At 37.0% G+C, this 17,087-nt stretch overlaps 1 protein-coding gene across 10 annotated transcripts in view; it reads left to right on the forward strand.

Moving 5' to 3' along the window:
• PCNT (pericentrin) overlaps positions 1–17,087 on the forward strand; it is a 79,775-nt gene that overhangs the window by 8,383 nt on the left and 54,305 nt on the right. For 5 of the 10 annotated variants that reach the window (XM_082763599.1, XM_082763606.1, XM_082763601.1 and 2 more), the window contains exons 5-18: positions 456–599; positions 2,047–2,211; positions 3,408–5,906; positions 5,989–6,081; positions 6,294–6,470; positions 7,422–7,677; positions 9,460–9,518; positions 9,688–9,862; positions 10,457–10,593; positions 11,075–11,186; positions 12,532–12,564; positions 14,013–14,280; positions 15,436–15,523; positions 16,534–16,750. In XM_082763599.1, coding sequence (XP_082619725.1) covers positions 456–599; positions 2,047–2,211; positions 3,408–5,906; positions 5,989–6,081; positions 6,294–6,470; positions 7,422–7,677; positions 9,460–9,518; positions 9,688–9,862; positions 10,457–10,593; positions 11,075–11,186; positions 12,532–12,564; positions 14,013–14,280; positions 15,436–15,523; positions 16,534–16,750 — 4,423 coding nt within the window. The remainder of the gene's footprint in view (positions 1–455; positions 600–2,046; positions 2,212–3,407; positions 5,907–5,988; positions 6,082–6,293; positions 6,471–7,421; positions 7,678–9,459; positions 9,519–9,687; positions 9,863–10,456; positions 10,594–11,074; positions 11,187–12,531; positions 12,565–14,012; positions 14,281–15,435; positions 15,524–16,533; positions 16,751–17,087) is intronic. The other 5 variants (XM_082763604.1, XM_082763608.1, XM_082763605.1 and 2 more) reach the window with 3 other exon arrangements.

The following is a 17,087-nucleotide window of genomic DNA, read 5'->3' on the forward strand; positions in this document are numbered from 1 at the left end:
ATAGATGTGATTACCAAAAGTTGTTGTTAATGTATCCCATCTCATTAGCTTTCTCTTGCATGGCTGAAGAACTGACATAGGAAAAAATTTAGGGGGTACTAAGTAAATCTGTTACAGCCTGTGGAAGACTTAAACTTAATTGCTTTTACATCACCAATATGACCTACAAATTTTCCAAGTAAAAATATATTTTTCATTATGGTATCCTGTCATTTGCTTAAAACAAATGAGTTTTAGTTAGCTTCTGTATCTCTTTGAGATCAGCAGAAGATTTCTCTTTTATCACTCCTGTTAACACGTTTTAACAGAAATATTCCTAATCCTATGGTGTGAACTTAATACAAGTTCCATCTAACAGTGGATTCTAACAGCTTTGCTTTAGGCAAGCTCACTCTGTTCATAATATGCTAAGAATATTTTCATTTTAAAAAGTGTATTTCTTGTGACTCACTTAGGAAACAACTGTTCAAGAGCGAAATGAAGTTATAAGGAAACTAACAAGCTGCCTTCAACAGGCGAAGAAGGATCAAAATGACCTACAAGAAGAGGCTTCACATGTAGCTGATCAGATCCATGACTTACAACTTCAGTTACATCAGGTATGCTCCTTCTCTAATTTTAGCTTCCTTACAAAGGCAGGTGGAGGGAGGGGGAACAGATTTTGAATTTAAACGCACAAAACATCCCAAGCTTATTACATACCTCTTCATAGTTCAGTTTGTGATGCAGCAGTGAAAATGATTTCAGGGCAAGGCAGAGTTGTGGTTGTGGGTTGTTTTTTTTCAGTTGCTGGAGAGAACTTCTGAGACATTCTTTTTTTTCCACTTACTTCTATGTAATATTTGGGAGGTCATTATAATCTTGTCCCTCAGTTTAGTATCTTTTAGGGAATTTTCCATAATACTTTGTGTTTGGGATCTGTACACAACACTTGCTGTAACAATGTGACCAGTTTACCTTGCCTTTGTAGAAGAAAGCTCTGTGTGGCTGTATAATGCATAGAGAGAAATGACTGTAACAGCTGAGCTGTAATACAGAAACTTATGTTGAGGTAATGTGTATTGTTTCAAAGAGGGAGATTGTTGATGTAACCCCTTGATACATAGGAACCTGCTTCTGTGCAAGAAGTTGATCGTTGAACTGAGACCCTGGATGCTAGGACATATTATGTCCTTTCATCTGCTTTTTTTAATGATGTTCAGTGGCTACTTTCTGCTAACACCTGAATGCTTGTTCTTTGAGGAGGCTTGTAGTATATGCCAGTAGAAATAATTCTCTGCTGAATGAAATTCTGACTTTGGAAAAGAACAAAAAATACTGCTTTGTGTACAGTTCTAAATATTCAAGTTCAAAATATTCAGTAATGGTGAAAACTGTTCCACAAATAATTGTTGGGATTTCCTCCGTAAGCTGTTGAAATACAATAATAATGCCTCTAAATAGCAATTCAGGCATATTTTAAGTAAAGGCTACTAACATGGTGCAAATTGTTCATGGAATCGCGTCAATTTTTGTAAAAGGTAAAAATATTAGTACTGTCTTGAATATATTGATATTTTTATTGGTTTTAGCAACGTTTTTAGAAAGCATTTTAAAAATTTAAAGTTAATAAAAATGCATTCTATTTTGCCCTCAGACTTCTTTTTTTTTTTTTTTTAAATGGTGGTGGTAAACATTTTACTTTGATTTTGGAGGAGTTGGGAAGTGAAAAACCCTTTACTATTGAGTTGTAAATAGTTTGGAAAAAAGTGTTAGTTTTGTTCATTGTCTTCTTAAATGAATGTCCATTCTGTTGGAAGTCCTGTCTCATTTTGGGAGCTTCGTAGAGATGAATTACTTAACAATTTAACGTTATATTTTTACAGTTCTTAGACACCAGTTATGTTTAAAATACTACTGACTTTTTAGGAAGTTTCGTATCCAGTGAGAATGAAAGAGACAGTAGATCTATATTAAATGAATATGGTATATTTTATGCATGCGGTGAGATTAGTGTAGGAGTTAATATAATATAAATGTTCTGATTGTGAATACATATGTGTTCAGGTTAATGAGATGCTAAAGAGTAAAAGCACTGGGAAGAAAGAGGTATTAGAAGCCCAGCAGCAGATGTCCTTGTTTCAGAACCAATTTAAAGAACAAAATATACGCTTGGAGATGCTGCGTCAGAGAGCACATGACCTAGAAGTACAGCTTGAGTCTTCTCAGAAGGTAAAACTGCTTGAAGTTCTTTTATAATTTAAGAGTTCTAGACAGTCACGTTTTTGTTTCAGTTGTGTAAGCCGAGTTGATTGTTTTTGGAGGAAGAATCTGTAATGAATGTTTAATTTGTGCATGAGCTAGTATGGTTGCTTCAGAACTGAAACTATTCTTTAGCCTGTAATTAAAACTACTCTTCTGAAGGTAAGAAGATAAGGCAAAATAGCTGTTCACAATTTAATTTTTTTGTAAGAAATGAGAATTCAATTCTGGCTCTTTAAAATTTGCTTAAATATTGAAATTACTCAATCTGTTTCCATAACAGAAGAGATGGTCTTTAACTCTGTTACTCAACTGTTGTATAAGAAATTGCAGTCAGAAATAGGACTGCTGAACTGACATGGGAAGGTAATTGGCAGAGGCTTCAAGGGGATGAAGGTTGCTGTGCAAGCATGTAATAATTTTACTGTTGCATTTGAACAGTTACTTTTATTTTGATACACATTTTAACTGTATCTCTAATTATGTTAGTTTCAGATACAAAAGAGAAAACCTGGAGGGAGCATTTTCATGTAAACATTTCAGGAAAATAAATAAAGTTGAAAAATTCTGCCACCTTAAATTACATGTTTCAAATTTGGTGATAATTCTGAACTGCTGAAGTGGTATGGTCATGGGACAAAACAAGTCTGTCTTTAGAACCAAATTTATAGGGATTATGGTTGCTATTATATATTGAAGGAGTATCTTAGAAGGTCTGATTTCCTTTAAGCACACAACCAGCCATGACATAGGTAGAAGTCTTAAATTTTTAAGTCAAAGATGAATCAAAATTTGACATGGCTGTTCTTTGGCCTATTTCTCCAGTGGAAGGTGTTTTCTGTGTGTAAATGGATATGAGATGAAGAGGTGTCTGCAGAATTTATTATTTTACTCACTTCTATTCAAAATACATGGAACTTCAGACAGTCTTCCTTTCTCTCTGGAGTCAGTGGCATATTATTTGTTATTCCATGGAAAACTTGATATTATCATGCTGATCAGTGTTTCAGTAGTGCATCCCACGGTCAAGGATATGCTTAAAAATCATATTGCCTAGGCCAATGATGCTCTATGCACTTAAGGGTATATATTATTTGTGAAGAGACATGAAAAACAGGAGGTTTAAGGAAAGTAAAACATCACATTTCATGTATTTTATTTTTAAGAATACCAAAGATAAGGAAAATCTGCTTGCTCTAATGGAAGAGGGTACGAAAGATACAATACAGCAGCTATATGAAAGCATAGGAGAAAAAGAACAACACATTAAAAGTCTTCAGGATCTCCTAACATCAGAAAGATTTAACTTGTCTGTACTACAACATACTCTTTCTCTCCGGGACTCAGAAATAACAGAATTAAAAAATGAAATAACATTATCAAAAATGAAAGAACAGCAGTGTACTGAAGAACTGAAAACTAATCACGAAAAGGATATTTGCAAACAGTTAGAGAACTTGAGGGTTGAGCTAGAGAAATGCCACAGAAAAGAGATTGCAGAAACCAAGCAGATATATGAAGAAGAAATGATTTTAAAATATAAAAATGACCTTGAACAGTTAAAAAAAGAACTCTCTGCTCTGAATTCTGAAGAACACAATCAGAATTTGAACAGCATAATAATCAACTTAAATAATAGTCTTCATGAGTCTGAAATTCATAAAGAAAATTTGAGGAAGAAACTTGAAAACCAGCAGGAAAAATTCCAGAGACAGAAGACTGAAATTGAGGTTCAGTACAAAATTTTAATTGATGTCTTTAAGTCTCGTCTTTCTGAGGCAGAAGAGCAGGTCAAGGAGGCCCAGCAATATAAACAAGAAAAACAGCACTTGAATGAAGAGATTCAGGAACTGGATTCATGCATCCACGGATTACATAAAAAGCCTCTTTTTGAGGCTGAAAACAGTGCAGATGCAAGGCAAGAATACAATGAAGAGATTGTCTCCAATAAAAATCTAATGATCTTGAAGGAAAAACACACTTTACCAGATGCTTCACTCTCTGCAGCTCTGGTACTTGAGGAGGTAATGAATAAACCATGTCAGTTTAAAGGTGAGGAAGAGTTTGTTCCCGAAGAACTAGAGTTCCAGTGCGAACTGGGAGTAGACTCATCAAGAGGTGAATCAAAAGAAATAATGAGTTCACGGATTGAAGAAAGTGAAGGTAATGAAGGAGATTACCTGTCTGAAGAACAATTGTCAGAACCTACATTTTTCACTGTTGATGAAGACATGCTGGCTAAATATCTCGTCTCCACAGAAAGACCAGAGCAGTCATATTTGTCAGGTAGTTCTGAAGGTTATGCCATTGAAGAAGATAGATGCAGTAGGTACGGATCAGACAGTAATGTGCTTTTAGAACCCAGCATGGATTTTAAATCTCCTCTATTCAACTTTGGCCTTGATGAAAAAACATGTCATAGCAGTTTGGCTCAAGAGACTTTTGAAAAGACTGAGGTGGAAGTAGAGGACTTCATTTCATTTTTGTCAGATGGTTCCCTGCAGCAAAACAAAATAAGCAACTGTGATGTTGTGAAGGATGATGAGAGAGCTTCACACATCTGTCTACTAAACCAGCTAACTGAACAGCTTCATGAAAAGGAGTCAGCCTTGGAAACATCTCAATCGGAGACCCAAGAAGCTGCTGAAAAATGGAAAAAAGTATTAGCTGAGCTCTCTCTTATGCATGTGGAACTGAACAAGGAACGTGAAGCACGGGTTTGTTGTGAAAAGCAACTTCTTCAGAAAATAGAAAAGGAGAAAGAACTTGAAAACAAAATAAGCCACCTAATAAAGCAACAGGGTGAGAATGGTGGCCAACCTTACCATGCTGTGGAGCCTTTTACACAAACATCAGAATCCTCTACCTGGCAACAAATGCTGAAAGACCTCCAGGAAGAAAGAGAAATGTTGATGGTGCAGCTGCGAACTCAGGAGCAATTAGTGAAAGAAGTACAAGAGCAGAAAACAGCTTCTGATTCTGTAACAAGTGAAGTACAGTCTCTCTTTGGGCGTCAGTTGGCTGTTCTGCAAAGTCAAAGGGATCAAATGCAGACCCAGCTTGATGCTCAGAAGGCTAAAAATCTGACAATAACAGAACTTCTTGGTCAGAAAGCTGTACTTGAAGAGACATTGCTAAAAGAACAGGATTTGCTCAAAGCTGAAATCAGTAACAAAGAACAAAATTTAGCACTCTTATTGAAGGAAAAAACAGTGTTGTGCAAGAGATTATCATCCATGGAGAAGGATCTAATAAAAGCAGAGAATGCTTTAGCAGCAAATGCTAGCATCATAGCAGATCTTGAGAAAAACATATGTGAACTTAATACTGAGGTGCAAAACCTCAAAGAAGTACAGGAGTGTGAAAGATTGGGATATGAGGACAAGTTGAACTTGAATAATGCAGAAATTAATAAGCTTAATGCTGAAATAGAGGCAAAAAGTACTGAATACAATGTGAAAGAAAGCCAGCTAATTGAAGAAATAACTCATTTGAAGAAGGTTCAGCTGGAGCTTGAAAATCGCTTGCAGGAGTCCTTTCAGTCTGCACAAGCTGTGCAGGAGGCACAGTCTGAGATGGTGAAACATTACAAAGAGGAAATTGATAAAATGGAGTCTCAGCACCTTGTGGAATTAACTAAAGTGAGTTTGACACACAAGAAGGAGGTAGGCAACACCAATAATGGCAGTTTTTGGGTTTCAGAATACTTAAAGTACTCACTGCAAATGTTTCTATCTCTGTTTTCAGATAGAAGAATTAAATAATGAAATAAAAGATAGAGCTGAAAAGCAGCAGAAGTTAGAGGAAGAAAGAAAAGAACAGCTTGCTTTAATAAAAAAGGTAAATGGGGTAATCAGGCTTATTTCAGAAAAATAAACTAATCTTGCGTTGTTTGTCCATAATGTTTTGGAGGTGGAAAAATCTATTTGTAACTGTTTTTATTTGTCTTTGATTTGGGGTCTTGGGGAAGGGAAGATTTTGACCGGTAACTTTTTAGTGAGACTAACAAACGCTGTTTTGAAGAAAAACCTTTACCTGAGTGTTCTGTGCAGGTACATGAACGAGAGCATGAACGTGAAATCTCTGAACTAATTACTAAGCATGAAGAGGAAATGGAGGAGCTCCGTGCTTCACTAAATAGAGAACACCAATACCTGTTGGATGAACTTCAGAAACAAATGGCAGCCACACACAAAGCAGAGATTGAGCAAGCCCAGCTCCAATCACAGGTAAAATAAAGAGACACAGTAATTACTGTATTTCTTGCAAAGAGAAGGTTCCTTGATTTATATTTTTTTTGTTTGTCATGTGTATGCTATTTTATGAAATGCTGAAATTTAATTAAGAATGTTTCTTTAGTGGGCAGTAGTTGATATGTTCTGAAAGAGCTCCCTAGGATCATCCTCACTGCTATTGTATATTGACATTAATTTCAAAGGAAATCCGATGCTTCAATTAATGGCCTAAAAAAACCCAAAAGACAAAACAGTCAATTTTTATGTCAAGTTTGACAAATTTATAAAAATAAAATATATATTAATGTATATATTCCATTAATGTAATTTGTATTACTTCTGTGTTTAAGTATGTAAACCTGACTTTCCCCTGAGTATTTACTGGGCTTTTGAACGCTTCCAGTAAATACAAAGTAGAAATGGTTAAGAACGTGTCTAGTCATAAGTCTAATTACAAGATACTGGTATACTATGTAGTTTATCCCGGAATAGGAAAGTTGTCAGCCTGTTTTAGCTGCCATTTCTAACTGATGGATGTTTAATACTTCTGGTGAATTTAATTTCCACTTTTCAATACCACTTTAGAACTTTGCTTTGAATCATTTTATAAGCAATAGCAAATAAGAGGAATTTTGTAATAGACAATGAAGGGATGTGGTGTGCTTGTGTGAAGAAATTGTGAAGAAATGGACAGATGCAAGGTATTTGGTTGGAGATAAAGTTAAGAGGCAGGTAAGGGAAACCACCTACTTTACATGGAAAATAATTTTTAAATCTGTAATAGAAGTCAGTTGATTTTGGGGTTCTGTCCCTGCCATGAAGAAACATTTTTCAACTACAGGAAAGCAAAACTTAGATGCATTAGTAGTTGAAAGCAATTCAAACTGAAGCTAGCGATGAAAACAGTGAACAGGAGAGGGACATGCTTTTTCTTCTCCATTACAGACCCTGCACAGTCTTGAATTGGAAGCTTTACGCCTAAGCTTAAATAATATGCACACCTCTCAGCTTGAGCTTACTCAGTCTAACTTGAGAAAAGAAAAGGAAACTGCACTTGTGGAGCTACGGGAGATGCTCAATGATAAGCGTGCTCAGGAAGTAGCAATTCTGCAAAGCCGCCATCAGCTGGAGTGGGAGAAGATTAAAGAACAGTGCTTGAAGGAAAAAGAAGACCTTAAGTCAAAGTATCAGCAAGAATTAGGTATTAAAATTGAAATCCAATCAGTATTATTCTATTCTTTGCTATCAGGGTGTAGAGCTGGCCTTTTGACTGAAAGCTGGCATTGCCTTGATTAGGGGCATTGGCTAGGCTTGCATGTGCACGATGACATCTTACATGCAAAAATGAAGTTGTCTAGACCTAACCTTAATTCTTCTTCAGCTACATTGGTGTTTTGTTACTACCTCTGATTTAAAAGGAAAAAAAAATACTGAAAAAAACTAGCTGGTTTTAGGAAGCATTAGACAGAGATGTCCCAAAGAATTTAATCGGTGCAAAGTGTAGAGCTTTTACCCTATATGTTTAAGGGTCTTTTATTGTCCTAAGTCAACATTGGCTGCTATGTTCCCAACAAGATAGAAAATTCTTCCTGGCTTGCATGCTTTTACGTTTCAAAAGTAGGAGAAAGGAGTTGGAAAGGAACTGAAAGGCTCAGTGAGAAATTGAACCAGCTGTTTTTTCTGATATATTTGATATCAGGTTGTGTTTTGTCATGACCAAGAGGAATGGTGCAGCTATTAGAACTGAAGGCCTGCTGATGGTGGTCGGGGCATTTTGGAGACTTTTTTGCCCCCTCCCAGATCAGAAGAAAATTTCTGAAGAAAGATAAGGCCTGCAGCAATTTTACTGAACAAATTTTAGGAAAAGTTGTCCTTCCCTGAGAGGTGGATGATGTTTTGGGTGCTCTGTCTCTTTGACTCAAGAATAGAAAGGCATTTGCAATCACCAGTACAATGAACTGATGGCATGGTGGAATTTGGGAATAGGAAGAGGTCTGGGCGTAGTTCTCAGGATCAGTATTCTTTACATTTTGGTGCTGTAACTTGATAGGAATGTAACTGCTTCAGAGTGCTTGATTGCAGGGACTGAGAAAAGTTCAGAATCAGGTGAGGCAGGAGAGAGGAGAGAATTATGGATGCTGTTACCTGGAAGGATAGAGGGAGGTGGTGATTGGGCATGGCCTTGACTCATTTGGGTGTTGTGACACTTGTCTTTTAACATAGATGAAATTTTGTCCTCTTCTTGACCACTGGCTGGATAGCTGGTACCATCTCAGTCTCTGGGATCTTGTTTCTCGCTGAGAAACTTCAAGTAATGCCTTAAGATAAGGCAACAGTATGTTGCAGCTGTGAGGAGGGGACTGATAGCACTTTCCAGAGTTCTTACAGACCAAGAAAGGTGCTGAGTCGGAAGTTGGAAAGAATCTGGGGAGGAGTTGAGAAGGTGTCATTGACAATGGAGCAGACAATAGCATCTGACTTCCATTCTGTTTCCTAGGCATTTTTAAAAGACACTTGAAAAGAGGTTGCTACTTGCTGCTGCCTGCTAATTCTTTTGCCATGTCTCTGAAGATACAGATGGTTCTAACGCTTGAATGTTGTGCAATGAAATACTGGCAACTAAAATGATATTGATACGCATTTGAATAAATATGTTTAGGAATAAAGGAGGTGGTTCATATCCCTTAGACTCAAGTAAACTTCGCTTTGCTAATTAAGCTGACTTTAACCTCTAGACTTGTCTTAGCAGTTTTAACTGCTAATATCTATCATTTTCTAAACTGGAAGTGACTTACTGGGATATACATAACAGTAGATTTACGTAATGGGTTTAGATAGGGCCCAGCACCTTATGCTGCTGCATGCCTACCTATTCAAGACCTGAGTTTGATGTTGAAAATGTGTATTTCACCTATATTTCTGCTTGTCATTTAAGCAAGATATTTTACATACATTTATTAATAAATAGTGTTTTATTTCACAGTTGATCAGAGAAAGAAAATAGAAATGGAAATGGAAGAGAAACATACCCAGATATTAGAGGTATAAATTCTGTTCTTATACAAGAAAAAATGGAACTTCTTCCTGCTCTAGTTTAGTGAAAAAAGTCCTGCCTCTACAACATATTTATTTAAAAAAAATAAAATGGGGGGGTGGAGGGGAAACAACTAAATGTGCTTGCTTTAACAATGTTCATATCTTGCTCTCTTAGACTGTCAAAAGAGACTGGGAATTAGAGTCCAAGATGCGTTTAGAAAACATGTGCAAAGAGCTCTCTGAAAAACATCAGACTGAGATGGCAGAACTGCAAAAAGCTCTGGAAATGGAATTAGAAAAGGTCAAAGTGGAGCTGGGACATGTTTCTCTTGAGAAGGAACAGTCTGAATGTAAGTGCCATGGTCTGGGAAGTGCTTTTCTTTATTGAACAATAAGAAAGCTAAGTGTTCTAAAACAGACATAAAAAGCAAATATAAAATATATTAATATATTACTTCAAAACTGGGTTGATGGCATGAGACTGTCTTGAAAATAGGACCTGAGTCTTCACAGTCCTTCCTGGTCATCTGTTCTACTTCTTGCTGCTGAGTGTTGTTGGAGGAATTCTGTGTTCGTAGTCCATAAAGAAATGTTTGATTTCCTTTTCCTGGTAAACGTGCTTCTAGTTCAAGGTGCTTGTTTATATATACAGAGAGCAGATGCTCATCTCTCTGGTACTACTGCTGGTTACCTCTTAGTTAACAGTGTGGGATATAGAGAACTAGGTAGCTCTGTGTAGAAATGTTAGACTTTGAAACCCTTTATTTTTCAAGATTTTTGTAATGATATGGGAGTACTGTCATGTATGGCTGTGAATCCTGTAGGAAATGTCATAAGCCAGCATTCTGTCTGGACATATGCCTTTTTATTTTCATCACAGTATGGTTACGTAGGTTATTCAGCATCCAGGATGGTGATGTAACAGAATTACTTTTTAATTATAGTAAAATGTATAGATCTTGAGAAACAGCACCAGTTAGCCATCACAAAGTTACGTGAACAGCTGCAGACTGAACATAACCAACTCCTAGAAGATATAAAGATGAAAAGCCAAGAAAAAGAGCAGAATCTTCAGAACGAGGTAAATAGAACTTCTTAGCTTTGAAGGGTTGATTACTCTGTGTGTCACAAAAATAGACTATATACTCATCACTTAGGTAACTTGTTTGTATTTAGGGGTTTTAAAGAAAATGCAAAGTACGTTCATAAAATAGGTATATTCTCTGGGTCTTTAGGGATTCAGAATCTTCTGAACACAACTGCTGTTCTGCAATTCAGTGCCACTCCTTCTGTATTAATGCACTTGATGTTTTGGTTCCTAAGTTACTTTCTTATCTAGCTAATACTTAATTCTTGCTAGTGATGACAAATACAGCATCAGGAACAAAACCGTCTGTTAGAGGTGTAGGTCTAACAGTTAAGTACTACTCAGTATCTCTGGTAACCTGGGTCAGGATCTGAGAATCTGCTTGTCACTAGTGTCTCTACCTTGTCCTGACAGAACTGTCTATGTTGCATGATAATAATCAATTAGAACAAAACTATTTATTTTTTCTCCATAGCTGGAAAAACTTCATAACATGCATGAAGAATTCAAGACTCAGTCACAAGAAGAAGTCAGGCAGCTTTGGTCTCAACTTGACAGTACCCGAGCAAATCGGCAGGAGTTAAATGGTATGTTCAAACTGGATGCGTTTTGTTCATATGGAACTATGCGTTGTTGATATGAAAACCTTTTAATCATGTACCAGAAGCACACATCTAGGTCACAGATGTGTAGAGTAGGTTATACCCTAGTGATTGCGTGCCTAGAAGGTTTCTGAAGTGAGAGGCAAGTCAGCGCTGTACGACTAGTCAGTCCTGCAATGTCAGAAAGCGTGGTGTGGCTGTGACAAAATGCTCACTCTTGTCGTTTTCTTTTTCCCTCCTGCTCTACCCCTGCATGGTATAAAAATTTTTAGTGAAAAACGCTTTAATTGCAGCTTTAAATGTAATGTAGTTCAAATGGAGAAAATGCTGATCTATGGAATGTGCTCCTATTTATATTCACTAGAAAAAGGGCTATAAATTCAGTTGCGAAAACTGTTAATTGTAGCTAGACAGTAAAGATGACTGCTTGGTTTTCACGAAGTTTGTAACTGTGAAGGTGCTCTCTTTTATTTGGATATAATTAGGAGATCAGTTTTTTTTTTTTAAAGCAGAAATCTTTCAAAAACTGAGTGATTAGGTTATGTCTTGAGGTAAAAATGTTTTATTTCCTCTTCAGTTGTGAGATGAGTTAAATAAAAGCCTTTTTCATTGATGCTCAAACTGGAGATTCACCGTCCTCTGAATCTTCTGAAACACATAATTCTTAGATATAGAAAAGCTTCAGATTAAATATCTGTATTTTAAAAATAGAATAACAACCTTCAGGTAATACTACTGAAATCAGAATGAATGATGATGTTTTCCTGCAAGGCTAAAAATAAGCTGCTTTTTCCAAAAGGATGGTTTAATTTTAAAAAACAAATCACTTAAACAGGAGCAGTGTTCTTTTTTTTTTTTTTTTTTTTTTGGTTAGTCTTGTATGTATCTGCATTAAAGTTTTAAAAAAGTTTTAAAGCTTGAAAGAAAATCTCTGGGGTATTGACAAAATGTGACATGGTGAGCTCTATATATCTTAAGATTTCTTATTGACATTATTAAACTTAGCATAGTCAACTTTATGGTGTAGTAATCAGTTGACACTCTTTTGCTTGAAATGAAATGTGAATCTCTCAGGTGTATGTGCACAACAGATGTATAATAAATGAAAGAATTAATTTTGAAGAGTTAAAACAGCTAGGCAACATGATTTTAACACTGCTGTATGTGTTTCCTTTGTATTCAGACAGCACGACTTAGTATTTGCTTGAACTCCTATATTCCCTCTCAGTAGCCCTAATCTTTATTAACCCTTCAAATGTCTTTCTATGTATCTAATCACTCACATTACCATTATTTGGACCCTTTCTGTTTCTCCTTCATCATGCTTGAGATGGTGAATCCAAGATGGAAGCCCATGTTCCAGGTGAGGGTATCTCTTTTTGCATGAGGAGATCTTAATGTTGTTTTGTTTTACTCTACTTTTCTCCGCTCAAGTCGTCATTTGACAATGCATTTGAACTGGTTTGAGGACTTAGCACAGTGGTTTCAGAACACAGAGCAGCATTCCAATTACCTAGCTGCTGACTAAAAAATTATATTCTAATTCAAGTTGTCTAATGCTTTCTTATGTTAATGTTATGCCAGCAGACTTTGCTGGTTAGGTAACACCTACCTGAGATTGGACTTTCCTTGCCTATGCCATTAGCGTTCTCACCAGTCCCTGCTTGTCACTTGATTCCTCTGGTCCCTGTACCTGTCAATGGCTGCCTTAAGAAGCAGACTTAGACCATGTGCTTACTGCTCATATTCTTTCTGTTTGCATGTTTGCTGTGAGGATTCTTTTCTCCACGTGTGTTTTCTGGTGGGGTATACAAAAACATACTGTGACAATCAGCTACGTTGCTTCTTGAGTGGCATCCTCTTGGGCTGTGCTGTGATAAAGGGTAGCTTGCTGAAGCAGCCAAGATGACTGTTTTCTACTGCAGTTGTTCAGTCTGGAGAAGAGGAGGCTCAAGGGAGACCTTATTGCTCCCTACAACTATCTAAAAGGAAGTTGTGGGGAGCTGGGGGTCGGCCTCTTCTCACAGGTAACTAGTGATAGGACTAGAGGGAATGGCCTCAAGTTGTGCCAGGGGAGGTTTAGATTGGAAATTAGGAGACGTGTTCTCAGAAAGAGTAGTCACCCACTGGAATGGGTTGATAGGGGAAGTGGTGGTGTCACCATCCCTGGGGGTGTTTAAGGAAAGGTTGGGCATGGTGCTTGGGGACATGGCTTAGTGGGTGACCTTGGTAGTAAGGTGATAGTTGGACCAGATGATCTTGGAGGTCTTTTCCAACCTTAATGATTCTATGATTCTATTTTTTTTTTTGTCTAGGTGGCTTTTTGATCCAGTGAATTTGGCTTTTGTGCAAGCTTCTGATGGATAGCCAAACGATTATTAAAGTGTTCCAGACTTTTTTTTTTTTCTTGTGCCATGTCTTTCTGCATAGTTTTGTGCTAAAGTTACTTTTCTTTGGAAGTTTTCTCATGGAGCAAATTAAATGATCTTGACTGAAGATTAAACGTTACTGCAGAGCTCTACATGTCAATGGCCTAAGCTCAAGGCACAAAGAAACTAGGGGGGCTAACAGTCTGTTGAAAGTTTTGATTGTTGTGATAATGGTTTCTCTGAATGCAGTATAAATGGCGAATGTTGTTTTACTGTCTTCTGAGGAAGGAAAGTTTTGGTTTTCAGAAGTTCATTTTCTTATGCAGTTTGTTGGATAGCGTTTTGCTGCCATCTCAAAAACTAAAATTTGGCTGATCTTCACAGAATGACTTCTTGAGCTGTACACTATTGAGTACTTACATTGTTCTTGTCTCTATTCCAGAATTAAGAGAGCAGCTCCTGGCTCGTGCATCACGGGTGGAAGAAATAGAGCATTTAAAACAAGAATTTGAACAGCAGCGTCAGCAAAGAAAAAATGAGCATGAGACTGAATTAGAACAGTTGAGACTTTACTTTGAACAAAAGTTAAGAGTTGCTGAAGAAAACTACAGAGAAGAATTGACTTTCTTGCAACAGAGACTGGAAGAACTGAAAGAATATTCATTGTCAGAGGAGGCGGTCATGACCCAGGATCAAGCAGGGGGTGTCAGGTAGTCTGTTCCTTTTCTTTTCATCTCATGTTATGACGGAGTGCTTCCATTCATTTGTATAAAAGGTGATGTTAGCCATTAAGTATGTTGGGACTGGACATGAGGTGATTTGAAGTTAGAAAGCCAGCAATGGAAGTTGAATATGACTTAGATGGGATATTAGAGAAAACTTCTTCACTGAAAGGGTGGTGAGGCATTGAAACAGGCTGCCCAGGGAAGTAGTGGAGTCACCATTCCTGGAGGTCTTTAAAAGACGGTTAGATGTGGTGCTTAGGGACATGATGATCTACATGTGACTAGATGATCTTAGAGGTTTTTTTCCAACCTAAATGATTCCATGATTCATAAAGCTGAGTGGAGCTGAGTAAGGCAGCCTAATTTACAATATGCGTTTATAAGTAATTTTCCTTGAAAAGCAAGGCATAAACATTAAGAATAAAATGAATAAAATAAACTTTTTGAAGTAGATTATCTTCCTATGAAAGGTTACAGAAACAAGTATATAAAAACTCCCCTCAACAAGGAAAACCTTTATTCTCCTCTTTTGAGACGGTCTCTTCTAACTCTCTACCACAAAGTTGCTAATCAGTTACTTCCACATAATCCCTCTGCAAAAGTACCAGGATTTGCAAAGTCTTTTCAAGCAGCCTCCAGAGAACACAAGAGCAATCCCTATTTTTACTGGTACCAGACCTGTAGAATAAAGACGTGTGGGGCACTAAGCCTGCTGTAAGCAGCCTATTCTTCAGTTTTAGTATTTGGAAGTCATTTTTACTTATTCAAAGCTGTGGCAACCAATCTTTACATACAGCCCAGAGTTTGTTCCAGTACCTGACAGTGAGGGTGTCACATGAAGCACTGACAGTGTTATGCTAGACCTTATTCTCACCAAGAAGGAAGGGCTGGTGGGGAAAGTGGAGCTCAAGGGCAGCCTTGAGCTGCCTTGAGCTGTAATGTAATAAGGAGGGATTACATGATCTTTAATATCCCTTCCAACCCAAAGCATTCTATGATTCTATGAATGTGGAGGATGCTTTCCCATGTAGCTATTACTGTTGCTCTTTGCCTACTTTCAATACCATATTGTAAGTCAGCAGGTTTGTTTAACCTAATTTGTGACACGTGATATGACTTTAAAACTCTTTCTCTTCTTAGTTCTGTCACAGTTTTTGGAGAGACTGCTGAGAAAGAGAGAAGAGATCTTCATCTTCATCAGCTAAGTCAACAGGTGGAGCAGCATAAGGTAGTATTTCTGATCTGTTGAAGTTCTTCTAGTCAATACGTGATCTGTATGAAAATTATGTCTAATTCCCAGTTATCAAGAAAGTTAATTATATTTGAGATGTTTATTATGGCTTAATTATTTTTGCCAAATGTGTATTAAATCATCAGTTCTAAATAATTCCCAAATTAGAATAGATCAAATGTGAGGGTCTGTGTGTCTTTTATTGGGGTTATCCTGTTCCTAATAAGGACAGAGTTCTTATCAAATCTCTTCCACACAAGTACAGATTTCACGGAGTTTTTCTCTGTAGCTTCTGTAGTGATTGTGCTTTTCATTGCTCTCTTTTCTGAAGTGTAGACACTAATTTGCTCTCTTTTACGTATACATCTATTTTCATGTCCCTTGTAATTTTAAGATAAAACTTACGTTCGATTTAATTTAAGTTGTCTAACAGTTCCCAAAGACTTTTTTTTCATTTTAAGATTTTTAAATTAGCTTTAAAAATATTAATATTTTTAGTGAGGAAACAAGACCTGCACAGGACAGCATGAGCTCAGTTTCATTAGTAATATACACAAAATCTCAGTGATAAAACAAATGAGAAGTATATATCATTTTTTCCTAAATTGCTGTAATTTGTTTCCTAGCTGAGTGTGAAACTGCATTCATAGATTGATGTCTAGGCTCTGTATGTAGGGAAGGTGGGGGTCTCTTCAGTGTTGAGAGTTGATGGTTTCTCCACCCAGATGCTTGTGGGACCTTCTTCTCTATTATACTGTCAAATGACTCCTGAAACTCTGCTGACTTGTCGTGTGATTCCAGAGCATATATACCTCGAGGGATTCTGTTGCAGTAGTAGCAGATGAAGTGGCAGGAGCAAATCAGCAGGGTTTTTGTAAGCCAGATAGATACATGTCAAGCACACGCTGCGTAGTGCAATTAATTTACTGCTCCCCTTGAAAGAATCTTGGCATGGTTTCCTCAACGCAAAGCTGAAGATGTCTTTTTAATCCATTTTTTTTATATAGGAAGAACTTGCCTGTTTGCAGGTACAACTTAAAGAACAGCACAAACATGAATTAGATTCATTAAGGTCTTCCCTTGCACTTCAATATAAAGAGGACCTAAGGAAAATGAAGAAGGATCTGTCAGACAAATATATAGTAGAAATAGAGGAAATGAAAAGAAAGCATTGTTTAGAACTTGAGCAGCTCCGTGCTAGGCTTTCAGATGAACATATCAAAGGTAAGATTAACTGACAAACTGGGAAGTAAAATGGTAAGCTGCTTGTGTGGCTTATGCTTTTCTTTAAATATTTAAAGGTTATCTGATGAAATTAACTTTTTGTTGGTTTTTTTTGTTTGTTTGTTTTTTTTATAAAGAACACTTAACACTTCTTAATTCCTAATGTTGAGCACTTTGCTTTTGACTTTTATGGTTATGTTGAGTTGTTCATGGCACCAGGCCTGTTGGGCTCTAAGAACTGTTTGGACTGTGCTCTTAGTCATATGGTCTGAATTTTTGGGTAGAGCTGTGTGGGGCCAGGAGTTAGACTTGAGGATCCTAGTGGGTCCCTTCCAAC

The sequence above is a fragment of the Aythya marila genome, assembly GCF_965140915.1.
Source record: "Aythya marila genome assembly, chromosome: 6".
Lineage (NCBI taxonomy): Eukaryota > Metazoa > Chordata > Aves > Anseriformes > Anatidae > Aythya > Aythya marila.